At 40.3% G+C, this 26,289-nt stretch overlaps 1 protein-coding gene across 3 annotated transcripts; it reads right to left on the bottom strand.

Annotated features, from left to right (window-relative positions):
- Positions 1 to 129: 129 nt before the first annotated feature.
- septin6 (septin 6) lies at positions 130 to 25,630 on the bottom strand. Of its 3 annotated transcripts, none has more exons than XM_083785826.1 (10): positions 25,533 to 25,630; positions 22,290 to 22,404; positions 19,565 to 19,760; positions 15,733 to 15,919; positions 13,263 to 13,424; positions 11,700 to 11,796; positions 9,912 to 10,080; positions 9,298 to 9,430; positions 8,780 to 8,970; positions 130 to 2,092 (listed from the first exon to the last, which is right to left on the bottom strand). In XM_083785826.1, the coding sequence occupies exons 1-10, from the start codon at positions 25,560 to 25,562 to the stop codon at positions 2,068 to 2,070; spliced, it is 1,305 nt and encodes a 434-aa protein (XP_083641952.1). In that variant the 5' UTR covers positions 25,563 to 25,630; the 3' UTR covers positions 130 to 2,067. The 3 variants fall into 3 exon arrangements, with proteins under 3 accessions (XP_083641952.1, XP_083641953.1, XP_083641954.1); XM_083785827.1 differs by having other exon boundaries at positions 130 to 1,370; XM_083785828.1 differs by lacking the exon at positions 130 to 2,092 and adding an exon at positions 2,778 to 5,013.
- Positions 25,631 to 26,289: the final 659 nt, after the last annotated feature.

The following is a 26,289-nucleotide window of genomic DNA, read 5'->3' as shown; positions in this document are numbered from 1 at the left end:
ACTGGTTAAGCTGTGTGATTTCTCACTATCAACTATCACAACAGTGAATGGTCCATAGACCAATAGTACACACTTATACATAAAGAAAATATTTGGGCTTAAATGCTGGGAATGAAAGAAAGGCAGGCATTTGGTTCACAATTTTATTGAAAATGTACATCAACGGAATCCAACTACAGTCAGATACTGTAATACTGTAATTTGTGCCGTGGAAGGGTATATGACTACAAGAAGTAATGGCAGATGCTAGAAAATGTATGTCATCAATGTATGACATCAAAATGTTACTTTACACTGAAAGAGGTTCACGTTCAAAGATCATATTTCATAAACAACAAATCTCCACTTCAATACACAAAATATATCATTATAAATTATATAAATGCAGGAGTATTCTTCCGTATTTAGACCAACTCCATCTTATAGTAATATTTGGGAAAGTAAAGGGTACTGGTATAGCACAGAGCAAATATACATTTGTGAAATCCACTGGACAAACTTAACAGCAATGAATATGAAATAAAACAGCAAATAGAGATAAGGGCAAAAACAACAAGAAGAGAGGTCAAGATCACAAAAGTAATAAAGTAAAAAGAATATGCATGCAAAAATACAGAATAGGCTTGTGATTGTTAAAGCACAATGTGTAAAAGTGCACTGGATGTGACCTACATGGTATTCAAGCAGGGGCAAAGTAATTAGTCGAAATAGTGCTCAACATAAATATTGCTTTGGCTTTGACTGAGATCGATTTTTTTTATTTTATTATTTTGTTTTTTATTGATCAAGAATGCTATCCAATAAACATCACTAAATGAATAGCTTCCCATAAAAATAAACCCTATCAAATTCTACATTATTGAATGAGTGAATCACTTAATAGCAGGCCTTGATGGATTGAGAAGTGTCATACATATGTGTGGCAACCACCTCAGAACCAACAGAACAAAAAACAAACGTAGTGCAGGTCATTGCAGTTTTGTTTGGTGGGAAAAATCTAATAGATGATTTAGCTGAACTGTCAGACATGGAATTGCATAAATTATGCATTATTGATGACTTGTTCATTGTCATACATAAACTGTCAAATCACACAAGAGCAGTCGCTTCATGTTTAATAAGACATAATAGCAAATTCAGTTGGTGATGGATTCAACCTCGCCTTGATACACCTGAACAAATTGGTAAAAAACCGCTATGGTCAAAAATACCATGTGAGCCCACATAAGACCATATACAACAAAGCAGAAGGAAGGGAGATTATTTAAAAAAGGTTGATGCAATGAGAAAGACAGGAAGAGGAATTGGATGCTTAGTTGTGGCCGAAGCTGCAATCCCCTCTTCAGGTGGCCAAAACAGATTAAAAGAAGCTATAGAGAGACAAAGACAGGAAAAAAAGGAAACGCAGGTTAGAAGGGATACCCAAGCAGCAGAGCTTACAAGAACTTTGGAATGCAGAAGGCAAAGATCTTGAAATGCAAGGAATATCAGCAAGAAAACATACATTTAAGGTCCTTCACATAAGCGCTTGATTTACAGCTGAAACAGTAAGTAAATTTGATGGTGATGCATCGTATAGATTCTGCTTGTGGCACTGCTAAATGTTATCAACACAATACAATACATTCTTTACTTTGAGAGCACTTTATCTCACACTAGTGGTCAATACTGAATCTTTAGCAAAATATACAAACCAAAAACTATGAAGAGATTGAAAATGAATATGTAACATCCGACCTGTGTGTGTGTGTGTGTGTGTTATCTTACAAAAAACAAGTGCCATTTGTCATCTGGATACACCACATCAAAAACACTACAGTAATACAAATACGCACAGGCAAAAGCAATAAGCAAGCATTAAATTGCACAAGGGCCACATGAAGTTAGAACAGCTGTAAAATGCAGAATATAAACAAAGGAAAATATTTTATAGGATATACAGTATTAGGCAGAGAAGATGATGGTTAAGAAACCCAGAGGCATGGAGTCCACAAAGCCTCAGATCACAATTGGGATTCTTAATACTCGCAAAGGCCGGTCCCTTAGCAAAGCTTGAGGGTTGAGGACCTACTCAGTGCAGAGCCAGGGATTACTGCAACAAAAAGTGAATATAAATACACACAGTGAGCAAAGAGAAAGCAATGCCAGTCCTGTTGATGTACATATCCACCCAGGCACATCCTAGAAGAATGAAACACATTGAATAACCTGTGGTGGTTTTCTTTCATGGTGTCCTGTGTAACAAAATGTAGCCCAAGGGATGACCCATGGCTAGATATATCCAATTTCACTGTGTCAACAAAACCTGAGATTAACAGAAAGCCACTCGTCTATCCACAGCTACCAACAGTTGACATTTATTGGAAGCCATTATGTCCTCAAGAACTCTGGATATGAGGGAAAAGATACTTGTTAAAACTTAACAGCCCTAACATTGACATGCCTTCTAAAACAAACTAGAAAAAACAAGCAAAACAAGTTGTAGGTCATTCATATTACAATAATGATAATACACAATGATTAATGGCCACAATTGCAGAAATTCGTGAAAAATTGGCCTTTATTTTCTTTGAGATAAAATATCTTCTGTAATACTGATACAAACTCTGTATGTATATCCCTGTAGGATTTTTAATAACCGTAGAGCGAAAAACAGTGCCTTCATATATGTATAATATAAAAAGAAAGTTAATTGCACTGACCTTTATATATGGTGTATATACACATTATATATATATATATATATATATATATATATATATATATATATATATACACATACATACAGTATTGTGTGTATATATATTTTCTTTCCTTCACATTTGTGTAAACAGTGCAAATGTGAAGAGTAATATAAGTACTATATGCACATGACAATGAATGAAGTATGGCAGAAGTGGAAAGAGATTAGGCTCACATCTACTCATGCATAAGGCTAAAATGAAACAATATCTGCCAAGACACATTTCTTGTGACAAATCACAATAAAGTAAAGACTCAACATATTCTTAATGTTAAAATGTGATGAAAAATTAAAGATGGCAAATTAGCTAAATATTTATTTGGAATATTCTGCTGTGAATTCTTTAGGACCAATATCTATTTGGATAGAACGATTTGAATAAGGTGCGAGTGAAGTTGCAGATTGAGTGAACTAAATTTGAGTATGTCCTATATTTCTTAATATATAGTTTATGTTAGTTCTGTTTAGACACCACGGGATATATTTGTGAAAGATAATTGATCTGAGAACTGCGTAGATATTAGTCTGAACCTTCAGTGTGAAGATGTATTTCCGAGGGGCGGTTACAAACAGATTCCAACATCACAGCAAAAAAGTCTCACTTTGAACAACTCTGGGATGAGCTAAATGTAATGCAAAACTGAGGAGTGCTTACTTTTACGAGTTAACATTACACCTTCTCCATCTTTATTTTAAATGATGTGTCCCAGCTACAATTAAACAGTACTCGCAAGCGCGTTTTCTTTGCTGGTTTAACAGCGGCTAAGAAGATGGTTGCTACGTCAATGGGCTCTAACCATTTTAGATATAGTTTACCTAGAAATGTCAATGGCGAGATTGCATGGAGCAAAAGAGGAAATGTTAACGGTTAATGGTCTAGCATTACAGATAAATTTTAAGGGTATGATTTAAGTTGTCTTTACACAGTGGTCCTGGGAAGGATGCGTAGTTAGGTTTGTTTGTTTTTCTTATTTATTTTACACTATGTATAACATGTATCCTGTTTGTGTTCACAATGCCAGACTGCACAATTGTACCGTTTTTGTTATGAATAACAATTGATTAATTATTTTCCTGTGGCTTCCAGGCTACCCATTCACAGCTTTATATTCAGTGATTTGCCATTTCTGTGCAGTCAGACAAATCAATGGTGGAGTTAAATTATATCACAATCTGGTGATACAGTGCCACTATTTTCTAGTGCCTTTCACGTTTTAGCTGTGACCACACAGCGAGTATAAGGCACTGTTGGTTGTTTGGTACATACAAAATTGCTAAGCACAAATTGAGCTGGTTGCATTTTATCACCGATTGCGTGCTTGGTAATCTGGTGAAGCAACCACACAAAACGTTATAAATATTCATACATTTTACATTCTATTCTAGTATTCATTCAAAGGGTCTATTCAGGGTAGTATTCAGTCTACAGTGGTTATCCTGGATTGTCCTTGAAGTGTGACTATTTGTAGTGTAATCAGCAATCGCCCACCAGCTGATGATTGTTTCACCTTAGCCACCACACGATTCTGTCCATTACAACATTAAAGCCTGAAACATACTCCATGAAAGTATGCAAACGCAAATGATGATGCCTGGCCCAGCCAAGTGAACATACTCAACATACTCACTTTTGCACCAGTGGAGGTAATAATAAACCCACATAGTTAACATTTGACACTATTGCCTGCTATACGATATAAGATAATAGAGCAGGGAGAACACAAATCATGAAGACAGACGGCTTCATTCTGTTATTGCCCGATATAGAAACCCTTGCTGCAACACACGTAATGCTTGCGTTGCATTCAGATTTTTGAGGTGACACAGAATGTGACGACACATGAAATCCATCTCACATAGCTTGAAGTGCCCACGGTTGCGTATGTACACATGGGTTATATATTTCAGGCTTCAGTCATGTAGTAGGTTAATGTTAAAGCACACTTAGTCATGCAAAGGACAACTCAACATAAATCACGAGAACAGAAAGGTACTTCTTTTCATATACAGTATATAAAAAAAGAACTAAACATCTGAATAATAGCTTGCAAAAATGTGTATAAAAGACAAGCATCATTCAGCAAAAAGGAAAAAAAAGGAATGCGGTTGAGAAAAGGCTTCCATTCAAATGGCAGCAGGGTTCTTCCACTGAGCAGAGGTACATGTGTGGGGTTGTAATGGGGTAAGGGGATGAGGGCACTGCAAGGTTGATGGGGTGAACATTCATTCACAGCAGGCTGAGGGAGCACTTTTTCTACAGGAATCCTCAACTGGAAATGAGAGAGAAGGGCTGTTATTGCTTTCTATCAGGTAAAACATTAACTGCACATACCATTTCACACCAGTGACATCATATTTTGATTAGAAACAAACTACACGGCTTGTGGCGGTCAACTCAAGGTCTTATCCCTAAAAGCAGATAAGAGGATGCAGCTGTGGGGTTATTGTAATAATTTGGAACTAAAATAAATGCATCGTGATAAAGTACTTTTCAGCATCATTATACTGACAAAGGTAGTTTAAATCCACAACTACAAAATAATCTGTCATATACATTTCTTACAAGTGGTGGAAAATATCTAAGTATATTTACTTAAGTACTGTGATATTTACTTGAGCAAATCCATGTTTTAATACTTTCTACTCCGCTACATCAGAGGCAAATATTGTACTTTTTACTGTACCATAATTATTTGAAACGTTTTGTTGCTAGTTACATTGCAGATTTAGATTATTAATACAAAAATGTCATTAAGGATGTAAGACCTATGTCATACTTTAGCTATTCCATTATATCAGATCTATAAGCTCACAAACCGTCACGATGTGACTGTGAGCTTGTACTTGTACTATTTTGAAAAGATTGTGAGTCGTGAGTCGTGACACCTTTAAAAACAAAACAAGCAAAAATAAAAACCATTCATAATATGTACAGTATGTAATTTTGATGCCAAAATTATGTCAATGTAATCAAGTAAATTTTTGAATACATGTATTTTACTTTAAAATATATAAATACTTCTTCCACCACTGTTTTTACTATCTTGACTGAGCCTCTTTTAACCTCAGCAACACAGCAGATAGTTCATCACTTCGAGCAATGCTGAGTTTAGCTGAGTTACAGACCGCAAGGCAAATGTCTTCTGTCTAGTTGCTCCCCATCCCCCCTCCTCTTACCCTCCCCAGCGGTTGAGTGTCGACAACAAATAACATATCTCTCTTCTTTGGATTTGGCTGTTCTATCCGCACAAGAGGGGGCGATATGAGACCACTACGAGACCAACAAAACATGTCGTCCCAATCGAGGCTAGGCCCTGAGGCTAACTCGCTGCAATGGCATGACCTCGTAGTCCCCTCCGCTCAGGCCTGAATTGGCTCTTTGTGTGACAGCAGGGTTGGGTAAGAGAAGGACATGGGTGGATCACAATAGCAGATTGTTGTGTATTCAGAGGGAAGATGGGGCAGTAAATCTAAATGAGGGAGGGTAATGGTGGAGGGATAATAAACTGTCTAATTTAGAGGCTGGCACAGACTGTAAACACCAGTGCCAACCCAATGATGATCTGCTCAGCTGCTGCCTGCAACAGATGTCACCGGTGGCGGTGGCTCAGGGGTAGAGTGGCTGGATGGTAACCGCAAGGTTGCCAGTTCGAACCCGGGCTCCCTTAGAGCTAGTGTCGAAGTCGACGAAGTGTCCTTGAGCAAGACACTGAACCCCAAATTGCTCCTGATGTGCTGGCTAGTGCCTTGCATGGTTTCTCCCGCCATCGGTGTATGAACGTATGTGTGAATGGGTGAATTACTGAATTGATGCACAATCTATGTAAAGCGCCTTGGACAAAGGGGCTATATAAATGCACCATTTACCACCAATGAGTGATATGAGTAGCGATGCAACTCAAATACACAAATTATTGCAATGGTATCAAACTGTGTCTATATATCTAATCTAAATGCATTTTAGAATAACTGCCCTCTCACCATCTTAGTCTCTCTGGGGATATCCAATTGATATTTTGAGTGTTAGTAGTTGCTGGCAGCCAGAGGATAGCTCTGTAAACATTAGCTTTACCAGATGTCTCAGCAAGCATGCAGCAAGTTGGTGGAGGAGTTAATCTGAAAACATTATGGATGCAATAGGTGACTCATGCACTTAGTATAATATATACACAAAATGCAAAGCCTCTTGGGAGCTGAAGAAAACATCAAATGTGGCCTTGATATTAAATGAGTATTGATTTTACATTTATTTTACAGATTTCATAATGTAAAAAATGAATATCTACTTAAAGGGGAATGTCACTTTAAAACACTTCCGGGGTCATTTTCACATCTGCACCCCAGAGAGATTTTAAGCCCGATTCAACATCAAACTACTGGTACACTCATTGTAAAAACTCAATTAATCTCTTGAGTGATCTAATCCTTCCAATTAATGGGAATACCTTAATCTTTGTATCAGTTATTATGTTACTATTGTGTAAAAGCAGTGTGCAGTCGGTGTGGCTTATAATAAGTAAAAGCAGTGTGCAGGTGTGAAGGTGTGGCTTATAATAAGCTGTCATCCTCACACACTCATTGGGGATGACCGATTTACTGAGGTACAGTCACACTCACACCCAGTTCAGAGTCTAATTAGTTTGGATTCAGGCAAGGTGTGAATACAATAAACACATAAATAATTATAAAAAGAATATGGGCATATCGGTTTGATGGGTGAGATCTCCAACCAGGCGGTTGGAGATCTCCATCCGATTCGACACCGGACTCCCTCGAATCCCCGAATTTGAAGTCGATCGGTCAGACATTTCTCGAGATACGTGAACTACACACGTACACACAGATGGACAGATTTTGCGCATTTATAGTAGGATTGTATTAACCTACTCTACCAACATATAGGTCAAAATAATGTTTTGTTCACACAAAAATAATTTGATTGCAGCTTCAAGGGGTGAGTTCACGCCATTCACTGTTTTGATCAGCGACCAATAGACAAAGTGGGAGAGGTGAGATAGAGCCCAACGTAACACAGCTGCCCAGTGGAATATGCAGACAGCAAAGACAAGTGGCAGTGAAGGAAACTAGTTAAAAGGGTGAAAATGAATAGAAAAAATAATGCAAAGAACCTTCTCAGTGCAAATGTCTTCCTTTCTAACAGGTAGTGGAGAGGATCACCTCAGCTTTAATACACACATGTCAACAATGTGACAAAAATATATGTGTTAACCATGAGAGCACACGCTCTGAGGAGCAAAATACATTAGCCCCTTTTATGTCCAAAAAAATAAAGTTCCAACTCTGAACCTACACAGTTGTGGATATCAGACTAATTTTCAGCACTCTGGCCACTCCCTGTCCCATTTGTTCATAATACATCCGCATAGCCAAGCCAGTACACTGCTGGCTTTAACTTCAGCATTGTATTCTTTATATTTGTTTTCATATATGATGGAGAGAAAACTGCAATATTCAACAAGTTAGTAAAAAACTGTTAGACCATTAGTCTGAGTCTATAGTTAGATCACTGGTGCAAGGCTCGTCCAGCCCAAGACTTCTTCTATGACTTATTTCCACACAAATTGTACAGTTTGGAGCGGATAGACAGAAACCACGTTAACCAAGTATGCAATGACATTAACAGGACAGACCAAAATTGCTCTCCTTCTGGCAAAAGCATAATGTGCATAAGTTAAATGGAAAGCTTAATGAATATGTACGTCTGCCAAGTGGCTAATGCACATTTTAAGTGCCAAACAGACTTGATGATTACCATATGGTCCAAACGTAAACAACACAAACAACTAGTGGCCATGATATTCATCACACTGGCATGTACCCTGCTATGGACAATTAAGACAAAGAGAGAATACTGTTCCTCAAACCTTTATGCGTCAGTGTGTTTTACTGTTCCACTTAAGCTCGTAGTGTACTGTACTGTACTGTACTGTACTGTACTGTACGGATGTGCCTGCACCTGCTGAGGTGTGAGGATAAAAGCTCAGGTAGAGCCAGGGGAGGAACAAACATACTTACTTTTTCCTCTCTTTTTCTCTCTTGAGCGTGGTGGAGCCTCCGGCCTGCTGGGCTTGGCTCTGCAGAAGCTCTGCGGCAGTCTTTTTCTGTTTGAACATGTTGAGCTCATCGTCCAGCGATTTCTTCTTATCCTCCAGCTTCTTCTTCTCATCCTGGTGGAGTTTCTTCAGGCGGTCAAACTTCTCGTGCAGCTGCATGTGGAATAGATCGAGGAAAGCAGGAAAACGCATGAGCAGCGAAAAGGCTGGAGCAAGAAAAACAAATAAATTCCAGTGGATCTTGGGATCCACATGGGAATCCTGTGGTTTCAGCCCGATCAGAGAAGGTAATAGTTCTGTAGTGTACGGCGCTGATCGGTCCAGTGGATCAGATAAGGTAAGTAGTTCTGTTCGGTCCAGTGGTTCTGGACACACAGACAGACATTACAGACAGTCCCTCTTATTATACGTCTGGATTCCTGCAGAGCCATGCCACAAAAACATTAAAAGGTAAGCTTTACATCAATGTCAAGCACAAACCTCTTTCTCTGCCTCCTTGAGCTCTCCCTCCTTCTCTTTGACCCTCTGCACGAACATCTGCCTCATCTCCTCTTCCTTTTTCTGCAGCTCACCCATGAACTCGTTCCTCTTGGACTCGTACGTCTCCTGCAGACTGGCCGGTGCACAGGCCAAGAGCAAGAATACTGTCAAGGTTTGAAAACTCCTGATGCAGAGCCAATTCACAGACGTGCTTAGAGTTGGGATATAATCTTTTTTTTTTAAGATATGTTTGGGGGTTTCTTTTAGATACAAAGTAAGTTGACAGGAAACAGGGAGAGAGAGATGGGGGCGGAAGACACACAGCAAAGTTCGTCAGGATCGGGACTCGGACCCGTTATGCTTGATTACCAGCCAAGGTGCCTGGACCGCTAAGCCGGCCCAGGCTAGGGATATAATATCAATATTGTGATATGAGACCATATTGTCTGTCGGTCTTAAATCCAGATTAAATCTTCTGAAAGGAACAATCAATGCCACTGTTTGGTAATCATATCCATATTGTTTTTCACAACATTTATTTTAAGTACATAGCTTCCGAAAGTACCAAAATACATCAATCCCCAAAATGTCGCCACATTGTCGGTATACCCTACCTGAAGGGCTTGCTGTCCGGGTCTGTATCTTTGAAACCCATCTCTTCCAGTTTGCAGCGACGGTACAGCTCGTAGTGGCGCGTGTGCGTCTGCTCCCGGAGGTCTTCCATGTTAACCCTGATGAGCATCTCTCTAAGCTTGACAAAGTCACAGTGGCTCTCATTCTCCACTGTTGGGGACACAACATGGCCATTGACCGTCACCATCCATACGTTGTTTTTCTATGGCTGTACAAGAAAAATACATGCAACTGCACAATATTGTAAGGATTATCCTGCCACTTGCACCTGCCACTCGCATCGATGCGTATCAAGGGTTTAACACAACAACGTAAACCCTGGCCTGTACTTGATCGGGGTCCCCCAGGGCTCAAACTAGGTCTGCTCAAGCTCCTTTTTTTCTGTTACACCAAACTTCTAAGCTGAAAATGGCCGATTGCAATACGTTGTTAGCTTGTAGATCTGCCATTTCCACAGATTGTTCGCCCCAGAATAAAGACACTGGGGTTCATGTGGTTAAAGTTTGGCATGGCTTAGTCTGGCACTATGACTATGCCATGGAAAGTTTTCGCTAATTATCTGTCCCTCATGCATTATTGTTCACATTCTCCTCAGGGATGGTGGATAGTGTTACAGTGCATCATTATAGTAATCATTTCTCGTGGTCAAACTCTCAGAGACCGGGGGACCCAAAAGCAGAGTGTTTAGGGCACATACTAGGTGCTCATTATTAATAAAGGTTCAGAAAGTGAACGTTACAAATGTGATTATTTTAAACACAAACATAGAAACGGCAATCAATAGAATGATTGCAAAGAAAATAATCAATATTTGCAGGTCTAATGAGGTCCATGCTGACACTTTTCATGACCTGGCATTTGGTCTGATTAGTTAGAGAGCGTACAGAAATGCAGTGTACTGACCATAGAGTTATAAAGGATTGCGCTGCGGACTGCCCTGCCCCCTGCTATTCATTTCGATGGAAGTTGCTCAGTGGCGTTTTGAAAATGCGGAAGTGCTCAATGTTAAACCCCAGCTGTACGGGGTTTCCTTGTGCTAAATGCACGGGCCCGCCTGCAGTCCAAGCTCTGACCAGTGGGGCCAAGCGCTTCAACGTTGACCAGCCCTTCTGGGGGCTTGGTACCGACTAGGGCAGCACAGAGAATGGTGGCATAACTGAGCAACAACACACACTGTGTTCAAGTAAACGATCTGGACACGTTCTAGGTGCACACACAAAATGATCCATACTGTATAATCATTTGTATACAAATCAAGACAAACTTTAGTCATGCATTATTGAGTTGCATTCTAGATCAAACTGAGCACCACACTGCCTATGCAACAATCTACAATAACACACGCACGCACACACCAATGTCAGAGAAAACCCCAGGGTAGTATTACTGTATTTAAGCTCTACATGCTGGGAAGGCTTAGCGCTTCTACACAGCACACCAGCCCCTGAATACACAAACACAGAAGATATAATATAAACAAGGAAACATCTGACATGAGAGGTATCCTATAGCCCAATTCTCGATCCTTGACCTTTCGCCATACACTACACTCCCATGACCTGTTAATTTATTATTATGATCACTGATGTAGACATAATATTTCTCTACATACGAATGTGGACTCCTGCTATGCATTGATTTCATGAACACATAAACAGCAGTTATGCCCTGCAGCCTCTTGCAGCTGTTGGAGGGAGCTATGCAGGAGGTCCATGACACAAGGAGGGATCTCCAACTCATTTCCTGTGTGCGACGTGACCCAGGCTTACCCTGCACTGTCCCCCAGGGGTACTGCCGAGCCTTCACCATCTTGTTCCCAATCTTTACCTCCTCCGTGCTCCCCACCACGGCAAAAGGCAAATGGCCCTGTGAAGCAGAGAAAGATTAGTGCCATCAGTCTACTGCCCGTCTGCCACACCTGCGTTCTCCATGTAATAAACACCTGAATTGTGATAATGCACATTGTCGGTGTACTGAACATGGGTGTTTGATTTGATAAGTGGGTAATTGATTTAAGTTTGTTTACAGGATTAGGAACTGTTCACACTGAGATTTGCAATCTGACAAAAAGTACAATTTTGGCTATTTTAATCCATTGCTGGAGGACCTTACAATGCAATCCAGCAAAAGTTGAACTACTCTCAAGAAGGAAGAACCTTCAGGGATATCTTATAGTACCACTTAAACCCAATCTATTTTCGTAGAACATTATATTGAAAATAGAGGGTATGTGCGTGACATCATCATACCAGGAAGTTATGCTGGAACACATGAAAAAAATGACTTTCTGGCCTTGACAGCCCATATATCCACACACGTTAAACTCACTTTGCCACTCGATTTGCCGCGACGGACATGCACTTTGTACAAATCTGAAAAAGCTGTCTTGATATGACCCCAAAGATGGGTCTGTGACCTGACCTGACCTGAGTGTGTGGCCGTGGTAAGACTGCAGGGCAACAGTTAACAAGACTAAAGGAGTCAGCAAGGAACAGCAGTTTCCTCACTGTAATGTCTCATGAAGGGTAAGCCGAGCCGTAGCTCACAGTGACCAAAGGCCATTTCCCACACTGTGGGCTTCCGGCAGCGTGAGCCCACTTCAGTGCTTGGTGTGACTTCCTGACAGCGGGAGCAGACACAGATGGTGCTTGTTCTGTGTCCAAATCACATGTTTATGATGTGCACAAGTACTATTATGCATTTCCATTTTACTCAAATGAAAGTTGTGGCCAGTTGTTGCCATTCAAAAATAGCAGATCTACAAGCTCATAGTGCAGGGATACTCAACTGGTGGTCTGTGGGCCAAATCCGGCCAGCCAATCAAGTTGGACCGGCCTGCGGAAGACTTCTAAAACTAGTTAGTGAATTATGGTGCATGTGATATTCCATCATATTCAAGGGCTAGAAATGAGACAGACTCCAGTCACTTTCAGTTAGAACACTGAAGAGGGGAGGTGTGTGTGTGTGTGTGTGTGTGTGTGCCTGTGACCAGCTAATGCTTGTTGACGTTAATGCATCAAGGAAGGCGATTCTCGCCTTTCTGCGTTGTCAAATAGGTCTACATTTAATCTCAGTTGGCATCTCAAATAAAGGTTGTGATAATGTGGTAGCGCGTTGTGTCCGGCTCCCGGCCCCTTGGGTTTCTGACAATGTGGACCCCTGAAATGTAGTTGAATACCCCCGACATAATAATAATATATACAGTATATTAAAAATCATTATATACCATTATCTAACCATAGCAATGGTTCCTGACAAAGGATGAATACAAAGTATTAAGTTAAAACCTAAAAAAAAAGCAATGACAACAGTTACCAAGTTACCAGCCTTACATTCATAGTGGAGTTCAACTCTGCCACTGACTCATCATCAATGGGAAACTGGTAGATCTGGACTCCGTTGCTAACAAGCTCACTTGTAATCTTGATCTTGAACTTGGTCAGCTCGCTCTTAGAGATGGCATCCGACTTGGCAATTATTGGAATAATGTTGACCTGTCGGGGGAGGGAGACACACAAAAAAGGGTGATGACGATTATAATGCTTTCAGAGATGCTGCAACCATCTGCAGCTATTTTATTCACCACGTCTGTGAAGTCTATAAATATATATTTTCTTACATAACGACGACAAAACAAATATAGCTCTGGTATTTTTGTCAAGAAAAAAGTAGGGCCGGGACTAATTGCGATTAATTTAGATTAATTAACTACAGAAAAATTAATCGCGATTAACTAAATTAATGCGATTAATAAATTAATCGCACCTTTTTTTCACCGCGGAACGTTTCTCACTGGGCGCTTTTCTATAGTACTGAAAACTGGAAATAATAAAAAGTCACCCCATTTTGTGTTGCCTAGAACTGGAGGTCTGACAAAAAACAGTAACAATATGAAGTAAGTACAGCTTTGTGATGTCACTGAGATGTACTTGTTACTGTTACTAATTTTTTTTCAGACCTCCAGTTCTAGGCAACACAGAATGGGGTGACTTTTTATTATTATTTCCACAACAGGTATATTAATGACAGTAAAATGTTGAAAATTAGTGGTATCCTGTAGTCACTATTCGTTGATTCACTGGGATACCAAAGAACATTAAAAAAAAAGGTTTCTCGCTGTTCTCGGGTTGAATATTGATATGCGATTAAAATGCGATTAATCTAGATTAATTAATCGCAAAGCCTCTGATTAATTAGATTAATTTTTTTAATCGAGTCCCAGCTCTAGAAAAAAGATTAAATATAATACAAATCCTGTCCAACCATGGTAAGCAATGGCATACAAATAATCTTTTCTGAATATATACACAAATGACATCTGTTAAACAATCTCAAATTGGCCTTGGTTCAGAGTTGTAAACGTCTAGCTGTCTGGCAGTCTGTGCAGTGCAGAGACCTTAGCTGAGATCTCATCTGTCACATTTAGTCATCCAAGAGGCAGTAATATGTCAGCCTGCTATTGTGTGGCATTACATACATCACATCCGGTTTAAGTGTGTGTAAATTCCTAAGCCTCTATAGAGAGAATATGAATAGATCCTGGGACATCGCAGTCTCATCTCCCTAAAGTGCCTAAACACATACTTATGCTTCCATACATTTGTCTTCTGGGCTCCACAGTATCCTGAGATATGGTTTTAAAGGAGGAGAGTATTTGAGAGCTGGAAATATTAGAAGTCAATGCCTCTAACTCTTAACTCTGGGGATGTATTTGGCTATCACACTTACAGTAAGTGCATTTTTATCATACGCCATCTCATCAGCATTGAATACATCCGGGCACTCTTATCATCGTACATCATCATTAATCTTTGTTTGTGTAGGAACGAAATAGCCTACATATGACGGAAATTCTCCATTAATTGTCAATGGCATTTAATGTTTGCTTTAGGACAAAAATCTACACCATAGCTGAATATAGCAAAAATAGCACACAGGGCAGTTAACCTCCATCTCATGCTCTCGTGTCTCCTGAGAGCTCTCCAAAATAGTGTTAATCGTAAGAGTAACTGTTCAAAGCATTTCTGGTAACCGTGTTTTGTGTGAATAAAAGGAGTGAATGAGAAAGTGAGAGGAAACAGATGGGAGTGAGATTCAGAGTGTTTTTTTGTTTGACTAGCTAGCCCCTACTAGACTAGACTAGAGCATGGATGAGTGCATGTGTGTGTGTGGAGGGGAGGTATAGGACAGTATACTCAAACATCCACCCACCATTTGCTCAACAAAAGAAAAGGCTTTCCCTCCCACACATAAGTGATGGTTGGAGTGTGCCCTTAGCGCCCACTCCATCCCAGGATATTTGCTCTGCAGCCCTCTGGCTCTCCCCATAGCCTAGCCCATAGCTATTAGCAAGGGATGCTACCGGACAGATGCTAGAGGTTGTGTGACTTGTGTACACAGGGGAGATTCTACTCTGGGTCACAGTGTGGCGAGAGCTCGGTGCATCTGCTCTGGCAAACATTGAGGGGCTTCGTTGTTCAAAAGCCAGTAAGGTCTATGCAGAGGCTTTTAGGAGGCGGAACCTCAGGGAAACGAGGCCGCGGTCACCAAGACGACTGCGTTTCACAGCTGACCTACACCGATGCATTAACAAGGCTGGAACCAATTTGTATTGCTAGCGGACGGCGCGGGTGTGGAGTTTATGACCTGCGACCGGAGCAGTTGTTGGAAATGCCTCCAGTGACACATGATCACTAGATGGATTTCTATCGACTATGTGGTGCGACTCTCCATGTTCAGCAGTAGTTTACGAACAGTCTTTAAGCCCATGGCTGCAAAAAAGAAACCCCACAGTTGGCTCACCTTGCTATCAAGTTTCTTCATGGTAACCAGGTCCAGAGATTTGAGGGAGTGTCCGGTGGGAGCAATGAAATACAGGCAGGCGTGGATGCGTGTGTCATGGTAACTGTGTAGCGTGCGCTTAATTTTCAACTCCTCCTGCAGATAGGCTTCAAACTGGGCATCAATGAACTCCACAATGGATTTGTAGCTGTAAAAGAGGGACGATTGAAGTTATAAAGAGGACAGAATTGAAATTCTAAAACACATTTACATATACACAACCCAATACATATGGGACTCACCATTTCACTCATCTCTTTTTGTTTTTCGTAAGCAAGCAGTTTTATTCTTTTATTCTTTTTTTAAGATTTGTTTTTGGCTTTTTGCCTTTGATAGTAGTGAAGACAGACAGGAAAGTGGGAGGGAGAGAAGGGGAGAGACAGGCACTGAATTCCTGTTCTGTTCTTTAACTATATAGAAGTGTCTATTTGTACGTCTCTAAATGTTTTGATGAATTGAACATGGTGGACCCTGTTGTAAACAAGTGTAATGCTTAATTGGGTCGTCCACTCACAGTTAACAGTCTTTGTATTGAGTTTGTGCTTGAAATGTACTGTAATTCTGCAAACTGTTAATACATATTTCAATCAATCAATCACGCGACACACTGTCAGGCCAGAGCCAACAGTGTATGTGGCATGCGCCTGGACCTCTTGGCCAGCGGGCGCCCCAGCAGTTTCATTCTTTTCACAGATTACACAATTCTGTATTGTATGAAGTTGACATGATCTGCTTGGTGAGGGTCTCTAACCATGTTCTTTAAACCAAATGTAACTGGAGTGGGGGGTGGCATATTCCAGCTAGATCAAGAAAGTGAGGGTCCATAAAAGGAATACTGAACCCTAAAAGCTGAAGAGATTCAGCTAGCAGAACATGAGTGAGTGCACACATCATAGACCAGATGATGCTTCAAAGGTTACTGCCGTTGACAAAGATATCCCCCCCCCCCTACACACACACAGACACACAGGCGCTATTCACATGACATGGGTAAAATACTGTTCTTCCGCAAACCCCCTCCGTGACCTACAAACAATCAGATTCTAATATAAAGTGTGATCTTGGGCGTGCTGACCTACAAGAGTTTTTCTGTAACTAGCACAACCTTCCCCTCAGGGGCCGTACAGAGCAGCTTTCCACTGGGTTTTTTAGAGAGCCGGGTCTCACATGTTAACACCCCTCACTCTGATCTCTACTGACCAGAAGAGCTAATAAGCAGAGGACAAGCTTAGTGGCAAAGATGTCCACATGAGGTCCTTCCGATACATGGGTATATGCCAAGTAGTTCCTCCTTTTAAACTAGGACTAAACTTATACCTAAACTACACTTATAGTTGCGCACTGGTGTTGCGTGCAGCAAATAGCAGATATACAAGCGGCAGCTCACAGCGCGTAGCATTCGTGACACGATGTGAGCTTGCAGATCTACTATTTACTGTCTGCACAGAAGTGCGCACAAGTCACTTCGGTGTCGCCATGTCGGGTTACATTCAGCAGTGCGTGGTGCATTCTGAGCAGCTGATTGATGTAAACATTATTTGAGTGAGTGTGAATGGAGCTAGGTAGTTTGGACTTTGAAGAGATCTCTTGACTAGTAGCAAGTATATGCTGCATTTTAACTTTAGATTTTTGCAGATCCACTGCAATCTGATCTCATAATGGCCCATATGAAGTCCTCAAGACAAAATCATCCCCAGGACGGAGAACTTTAAGCCCTGCTCCCTTTTGACTGATACCAGTCCATTTAAACTCTAGACGGGCCTGCCCCAAAGTTATTAGTGCAGCCATGCCAGGCAGCCGGAGAAAAATCCTCAACAGGCCCGAAAATTAAGGACCGGCCCTACCTGGGCCCTCATCAAACCCTGTACACTCAAGACACTGCCCCCACTGCCACCCTTAGATCTCCATATATGGAGCTGACTTGTTCTGATATTGATCTGACCTCATCAAACCCTGTACACTCAAGACACTGCCCCCGTTGCCACCCTTAGATCTCCATATATGGAGCTGACCTGTTCTGATATCCCATATGTTGATTTGACCTCATCAAACCCTGTACACTCAAGACACGCTCCATATATGGCCAGTACAGAATTCATTCCATATGTTGATCTGACCCCCCCATGCCAAAGCGCCAGCGCTCGCCCAGCAGTCTGCCGTCACCCAGGCGGCTGCGTGAACGCTAAACGGCGAGGTCGCTTCTCGCCCTCAGGCGTCTTACTGATAATATATACAACGATTACAACATTACTGGCCATGACGACGCCACAATCACACTGCAAATACCTACTGCCGGGTATGTTTTCCGATAACTACATAATATAATATTAAAGAGGTAGTGAGAATGGGAAGAACTTTGGATTGTATCGCTACCTGGGCGTAATATAAGTCCAAAAATTATTAAACCTATTCATCTGCTGCTTCTGTGCTGAGCAACCAGAAGCAGTGATTCTATTCACGCTTCTCAAACTGGTATCAAAATCACACTTTTTACCACAAAGAAAACAAAGCAGATTCTCTGATTAAATTTAAAATAATAGACATCAATACTTTTGACTAAGTCAAACAGATGCACTTGATTTTCATACATTTCATATGAAATACATAAACAATTTTAAATAAAATCAGATTTTTAAAGTAAAGACATTACTGAAGTTAGGACTTTCTCCTAGATTCAGTCACTGAGAAGATATTAATTCAGCTATTAAAAATGTGTACAAATACAATTAAGCTTAACCATAATTAGAAACTGTCCCAGCATGTATTAAAGGCTGACTAACTAAAGTTCACTATATCCCTGAAGTAAAACCGTTTTTCTTTGAAGCCATCATAATTTATAACCTGGGTTGTAGTGTTAATAGAAATGTTGATACTGTGGAGATGGCCCTGGTACTGGAAAGTGGAAACTGAAATCGCCGTGTCTCCAGGGTTAAATCTGATAGTCCTCTATTCATTCTGTCTGACAGAATATAGTACAATAATGAATGATTGAGAGATAATGATCACATCATGCTCTATATCACACCCCTGAAGCACCTATATTAACTAATTACTATAGCATTAATTTGGTCAGAAAATGTGCATTTAGTACATCTCTTCTCATGTTAAAACAGCTTAGCTATATCCCAAAACGGATTTACAGCTAAATAACAATCAAATGATCAAGATGTCATATACTTGAATGACATATTATTGGAGCACTTTGAGATATACCCAAATGAAAAGTGCAATATAAATTAAATCCATTATTATTAACAATTAGAAATGTACTTGATCTCCCTAAATTAGCTCAAACAAGAAACAAGGAACAAGTCCCCAGGACTTTCTTCCGTTATCCTTTTAGCCCTAATGTCTGTCAGTACTGACTAATAAAGTATTCAATCAAGCAAATTTTTAAAGATTTTTAAAGTAAAGACATTACTGAAGTTAGGACTTTCTCCTAGATTCAGTCACTGAGAAGATATTAATTCAGCTATTAAAAATGTGTACAAATACAATTAAGCTTAACCATAATTAGAAACTGTCCCAGCATGTATTAAAGGCTGACTAACTTATAAATTAAATCCATTATTATTATTAACAATTAGAAATGTACTTGATCTCCCTAAATTAGCTCAAACAAGAAACAAGGAACAAGTCCCCAGGACTTTCTTCCGTTATCCTTTTAGCCCTAATGTCTGTCAGTACTTGTTAACGCTTCTGAGTTCTGACTAATAAAGTATTCAATCAAGCAAAAAAAGCTTTGCTTGAGGCATCTTTGTGTCATTCCTGAGAGAGATTTGAGCTTTCTCACCTGTCCTCTTTGTTGATTTGATCTCCAAAGCCCACAGTGTTGACGACAGTGAGCTTGAGGCGCACATTGCTCTCCTGGAGTTCGTATGTGTTGGACTTGAGTTGGACTCCAGGTTGGTTGTGTTGGGTGGGCTCGCCCTCAAACTTGGTGTTGAACAAGGTGTCCATGAGAGTGGACTTCCCAAGACCCGTCTCCCCTGGGAAACACAAGCAGAGAATACACACTCATCTACAGTGTCATCTGAATAGCTTTTTATACAGGACCAGTGCCTTTCCAGTATAAATGGCAGCTATTAAAATCACAAACCCAACCATGATATAGGGCTTAATATACAAATAAACAACAATAAGCACGAGATTACAGTAAAAAAAATGAGACATGACCAAAGCATTTCCGGGGGTCCCCAGCCAAAAACATTGAGAACCCCTGCTATATTGCACAAAGTCTAAAATGAATTGTCTCATCTGTCGTCTTATCAATTTCTTTACAAAGAGCATGCTGTGAGAGACACTCCTCCAAGCAACCAGGGCCTACATAATGACAGGTCTGCGTTCATCCTGCACACAGCCTTTAAGAACATGTATCAGCGATTGTTAATATTAATTTGACAATCATACTATATTGTAATTGTTGTGTGACTCATGGAGACTGACAAAGACATACTGCTGCTGACCGGGACAACAGATCAGGTCATTCTGTGTTTACAGTTGATTCTGCTAAGCTCCAGTCAGAGATGGAAGCAGGCCACACTGACTCATGGATGCACTGATGTACTCTGACATTGTTTCACGGCTGGAGGCTGTCAGCTGACGCACTCAACTCCCCTACTTTCCCTGTAGCAAAATGTATTTTTGGTCGTCAGAGCTAATTCTACACTGGCCTTCACACCGTGTTCCAATTCAAGAAAACTAGGGCCAGATATTTCCCTTCCACTTTCTTTTGGAAACCTTGGGTCACTGTGGAGCCGTTTTTCACCATCAGAGCAACTTGGCAGTGTCTTCAGTGTCTTCTTGACAAATAAAAATGACCTCTGGGTAATGTTTTAGTCAGAGTGGTAGGTAGGCAGCACAGTCTACTGCACAAGTAGATAATTGAATCAAACCATCCAAAACCAGCTGTGATAATCTGATGGAGAAATAGGAATTATACAGCCTAAAATAATCACTCATATGTGTTTGCTGCCTGTAGTGACCCGTTTATGATACAAATGCGAAAATGAATCCCTCCGCCTACAGATCATATTTCAGGTATTCGAGTGATGCTTTTACTACTGTACAACTGCTTGCATTTTGAACCACGTACACAAACTTTAGAAAGAAAGGTGATTAAGCTCCTATACCCTCTGGCAAAGCACAGAGGGTACCATTATCACATGGCACATAAGAATTTCTCTTGTTCTCCTGTTCTTTATTAAATGCTTAGAGAAGGGGTCGTTAATGCCATTCTAATGGTTGTCCACAAAAAAAAATCACACCCTTGTGAACTGAGTGGTGCAAATAAAGCCAACAACATTGCAGACCCTGCAAGACCCTGATGCGAGACAGGAGGGAGTGGAAACGAAACTAGAGCAGGGATCTCTTAGTTGGTGTCAGGTCAGCTAGGCTACTCAGCACTCTTGCATCGCGTCGCAAAATAAAGCACAACACAGTGATATGCCACATTAACTTGAAACATAAACAACAGCTACATTATGTATTGTACTATAATAACTATATAAACGCTAACTGCTTCTTTCTATCAAAGGTGAATAAACAATGCATCATATGGTGGGTAATGAAACATCACAAAAACAAATGAATTGTGGTAAATAAATAGGAGACTAGGCCGTGAAACACGTTACAAATATTAACAGGTGCAAATGGCAAGCACTTGTACTTCTACATTTCTTGTTTGTTTCAGGAACTTGTGAGAAACAATTTGTAGTTGTACCAAAACATGTACACAGTACGCACACAACACGCTCATGCTACTGTATGCAGTGCATGTGCATGAGGCAGGCATCTGTTGCATGTCTTCCTCTGAGAATGTGAAGGAGGACAACTGAAGCAGCCATAAGTGACAGATATTCCAGCCCCCCCTCCCCCAGTAGAACATTTATGCAGCTTGGTTGAAGTGACACATTGCAATTGCTCTTGGGAAGTTTCCAATGGAATTGGGAGGAAACTGAATGGAACGATTTAGGCTTACTCTAAAAAAAAAAAGGGCAATTGTCTCATTGTGTGCCGTTAATTGGTACTTATTACAAGACCTCATCATATTTGATTACTTTATGACCAGTCACCACAGCTTATAAAATTATACAATCACTATCCAATGCTAATAAATTAATCTTGCCATTACTTTATATTTGAATAAATGAAAGAAGTCTCACATTCACACGACGTGCCATTTGTTGCTCGTACAAAATGCAATTTCATGCTGAACACAGTAACAGTAAAATCCTCAGTGTGCATTTAACTGTGACAGTGTGAAATGGACCAATAATATGTATGGTCTATATTAAGCATATGACTACAACTACCTATATCATTTACATTTTACACATATCTGGAAATGCTTTAACCATGGTAACCATGGTAACCATGGTTCACCAGTCAGAAATAATTTAAGTCAAACACAGAGTGTATTCCCGTCAGCTAATGGACAACCCTGTGGCAAATGATTCCCGTTTTGCCTTTAGGAAAGAGGAGAAAATGGTTTTGCCACTTTTGTGTGTCACACTCACCAACACAGAGGATATTGAAGCAGAAACCATGGTTGACAGACTTGTTGACCAGTTGGTCAGGCATGCTGTCAAAGCCAACATGACCGGCTAATGGGACGGCGCGAGCCCCTTCTCCCTGCAGACAAAATCAGCAAAACATGCATGCAATGTGATCAATGATTATTTGTGCCATTTAGAGTTTTTCTTCCTAAGCATGTTTGATCGTATGTTGTTTCGACAGATAATAGGTTTTATTGTCTCCACCAGGCCGAAGGCATGGGGATAGAGTATGTTTTACTGTCCGTCCGTCCGTCCGTCCGTCCGTCCGTCCGTGTGTGTGTGTGTGTGTGTGTGTGTGTGTCCCTCCGTCCGTCCGTGTGTGTGTGTGTGTGTGTGTGTGTGTCCGTCTGTGTGTCCGTCTGTCCATCTGTTACCATCTAATCTCCGGCACTGTTAACGTAGTCGATGCCAAACTTTGCAGTTTGCACACATACTCCATGGATGCCAACGATGAACTTCTGCCCCACATTTTCCAGAACGGCCTGTTGTAGCGCCACCCTGAAGCAGCTTTTCACATTGCCTACCTATAACTGCACCAATCTGCGTGAAACATTGCATGCACACTCCCTAGAGGCCAAGGACAAACCTTTAACCTGCATTTTTTACATCTGCCTTTTATAGCGCCACCAGGAGGCCGATTTTGGTAAAACACATTGTTTATATTACTCCTCCAGATTCTATCCAAAGATATTGCAAATCGTTACACAATATCTCTATAGTCATGTACTCATTGCTCAAGACGAATCTGTCAGATATTTCATATCGCATGGCTATAATTGGTTTTCAAAGTTTGCAGGATTGGCCCATTTTGAACAAAAAGCCTCAAATCATGAATGCAGAGTGCAATTTACGTGAAATCTTTCTCGCACTCTCTTCGTAGGCCCACCCTTTTCACATTGGCTTGTTATAGCACCACCAGCAGGTGGATTTTTGCAAAACACATTTTTGGAACAAAATGCCTCAAATCATCCAATTGCCATCAAAGGCATATGAAGAAATGGCACGCCTTTCACAATTTATTTTGCATTTATTTTTAACTTGGAATCCTACTTTGAAGCACTTGTTTTCTTTGCACTCTACTTTGTCTACAATTACAATTTAGGCATTTAGCAGATGCTCTTATCCAAAGCGAGATCAGACTAAAGTAAAGTAAGCATGCCATTAACCCTAGTCAACAAATGACCTGGGTAAATAAGTCACATAATAACATTAAGTAGTGCAAAGAGTGCAAAGAGAACAATGCCTCAAATAAACTAGTGCACCAGGTAAACATCATTCAAAACTAGCATTTGTCGAAACAACATGCCATCTAAAAACATAACATTCTTAATATTTGTGGTCAAAAAAAGAAAATCTAAACAACAAATCTGCATGCATAGTAAACTACCATTTATCGAAAAAAGACTGACCATTTATTTACCCTGTCATTTTGTTTGACGATAGGGTTCATGTCATTTACTCCAATCTCACACTTGGTCTCTGCATAAGAGACTGGATAAGAATTATTAAATAATTTGTAAGGTTATGAAGTGCCTTTCATACCTGATGACATGAAACGCCTTGTGTAAAACATACATAAACTTAAATTTTTGGCTTTGTGAATATTGAACCTTTTATCATTTATAATTACAGTGTTAAAAGCATTTTGATTGTATTTGTCAAAGACAGTTTGTTTTCAGGTGCTTGTTGATTCACTTCCCGTTTCCTGTGTGACAGTTGGAAACCACAATGTACAGGAAGGTAACATTGCTCACTTCAAGGAGTGAAGTTAAAAAACCTGCAAGAATGAGAGTATTTTGATTGTCCAGAGTGTGTGTGTGTGGTTTCCTTTACCCTTACTTTTGGTTGCTTGCTTCCATCACCAATTAAGACTATTAGCTAAATGTCTAATATAACCCTACATACAGTAAGTGTATGTGCGTCTCTGTTTCTAGCAAAGGCCACAAAAAAGTGTGTGTGTGTGTGTGTGTGTGTGTGTGTGTGTGTGTGTGTGTGTGTGTGTGTGTGTGTGTGTGTGTGTGTGTGTGTGTGTGTGTGTGTGTGTGTGTGTGTGTGTGTGAGTGTGAGAGAGAGAGAAAGAGAGAGGAGAAAGAGTGGTGGTGACCAATGACCATATCCATTCTCTTGCTTCCTACATACACACAGTAAAGCATGGAAGTACAGGAAAGCATGGAATTTAGATTACATAGCATAGCCATAGTTCTCAAACTGGACCTCTCCAACCCAACCATTATGTGGCTTAATATAACACAACTCTGCTTTTTCCAGGCATGATTTCGAGGCAGCCTGAGAAAGATTGAGTTTAAGATTAGATTAAAATAACTTATATAGCTGATAGTGGTAAACACTTGAATTATTTGGATGGTTGAACCTGGGTTTAAACAGCTGAAGGAATCCTTGAAACACAGAGGGTAATTTGACTGAACAAATAGCTCCATGCAGCATTCCAGAAACCATTCCTTCTTTTAAAGACATACATAGAAGTGCCAAGTGTCTTCATTCACTCAGCAGAGCTACAAACTATATCAACAACTAGCAGCAACTACATGGCCTCACTATTCTGAGGAATCCTATAGGCCCCTATTGTATGTTTATTTTGTTTTCCCAGAGTATTGAGGCAAATCGAAATTGTGCATTGCAAATTGCAGGCCCATCCCTAATAACGTGCCAACATACCGTTAACCAGTATTAGAAGCATAAAGCTCTGATGTGTATGTGTGTAATGCACATGATCAGACAACGCCCGACACTGACCAAGAACATGAAACAATAATATTGATCACGACAGTGAACTGTTGGAAATCGAAACGCTCAATGAATGCATGGTATATTCTGTCGAGACACGGCAACGTTAGATAGATTACCAGGGCCATACATTAACATACGTGATACCGTTTCAGTTTTTTGGCCAACAAAAAAAAACGATTACACAAATGTAATAAGAAACACTTTGCAGACACTTTGCTTGCAAACTAAGTGAATCGATATATAGCGGTATATAACGGTCGCCCCATACATTCTCTGCACAGCTTCAACCATTTTACGTATACGGGACTCAATGGAGATGATCAGAATTATCGTGGATTAAAGAAACGCGATTGTAAACATAATAAGCTTTGAAACATATTTAGACGGACACAAATCACGGTGTGTTTATTGCGATTAAAAAGCATCCTTTTGTATAATAAATCCAGGTTTACTCACCGCTTGCCTGGCTATCTCTGTGGACGCCATGGTTCTAAAAGGCTTTCACTACACTAGGCAGGCAGCAGCCCAGGAAGCTGCACAGGATACTATATTTGTTGGACTATGGTCGTACGACGGTGTGGCGCGCCGAAAATAGCCGACCTATAAGCTCACAGTGCTTCGCGACGCGACGCGCTGTGAGCTTGTAGATCGGCTACCTTCGGAACCACGAATAGGGTTTACAGAATGGCTTGTGTGGAGGGGAATGTACCATGTTGTCACAATTAGCCCTACTCTCTAATCATTACAAAATAAATGCCTATGTTTTTTCTGTTTTTAAAAAATACTACAAAAATATTTTTACAGAATACAATACATAATATGTTAAATAATATATGTATATTAAATGTGTCTAGAAGATTGTAATTGAGCAGTTAATATTGAGCAGGTACATTTTAAAAACGTGTAGTAAAATAAAGCATTTAAATCCCCCATTTCAAAAGCCTTGATGGATCCTCCTAGGTAGCAGGGCCAAACAAAATTTTATTTGGAGATGGAGGAGGGAGCAGTAGTATTTTAGTGCATTTCCAGGCTATATCAGCAGTAGTTAAAGCTACTACAATTTTATTCAGTTAGATAAATTACACCCAAATCAATTAAACTACAGTAATAGGCTACATAGCATGACTGACTCATGATAATAGGCTGCTGCTACTACTACTACTACTACTACTACTACTACTACTACTACTACTACTACTACTACTACTACTAA

This window comes from Protomyctophum parallelum (genome assembly GCF_964188405.1).
Source record: "Protomyctophum parallelum genome assembly, chromosome: 16".
NCBI lineage: Eukaryota > Metazoa > Chordata > Actinopteri > Myctophiformes > Myctophidae > Protomyctophum > Protomyctophum parallelum.
Note: the sequence above shows the minus strand (reverse complement) of the source record. Positions and strands in the feature narration are given on the sequence as shown.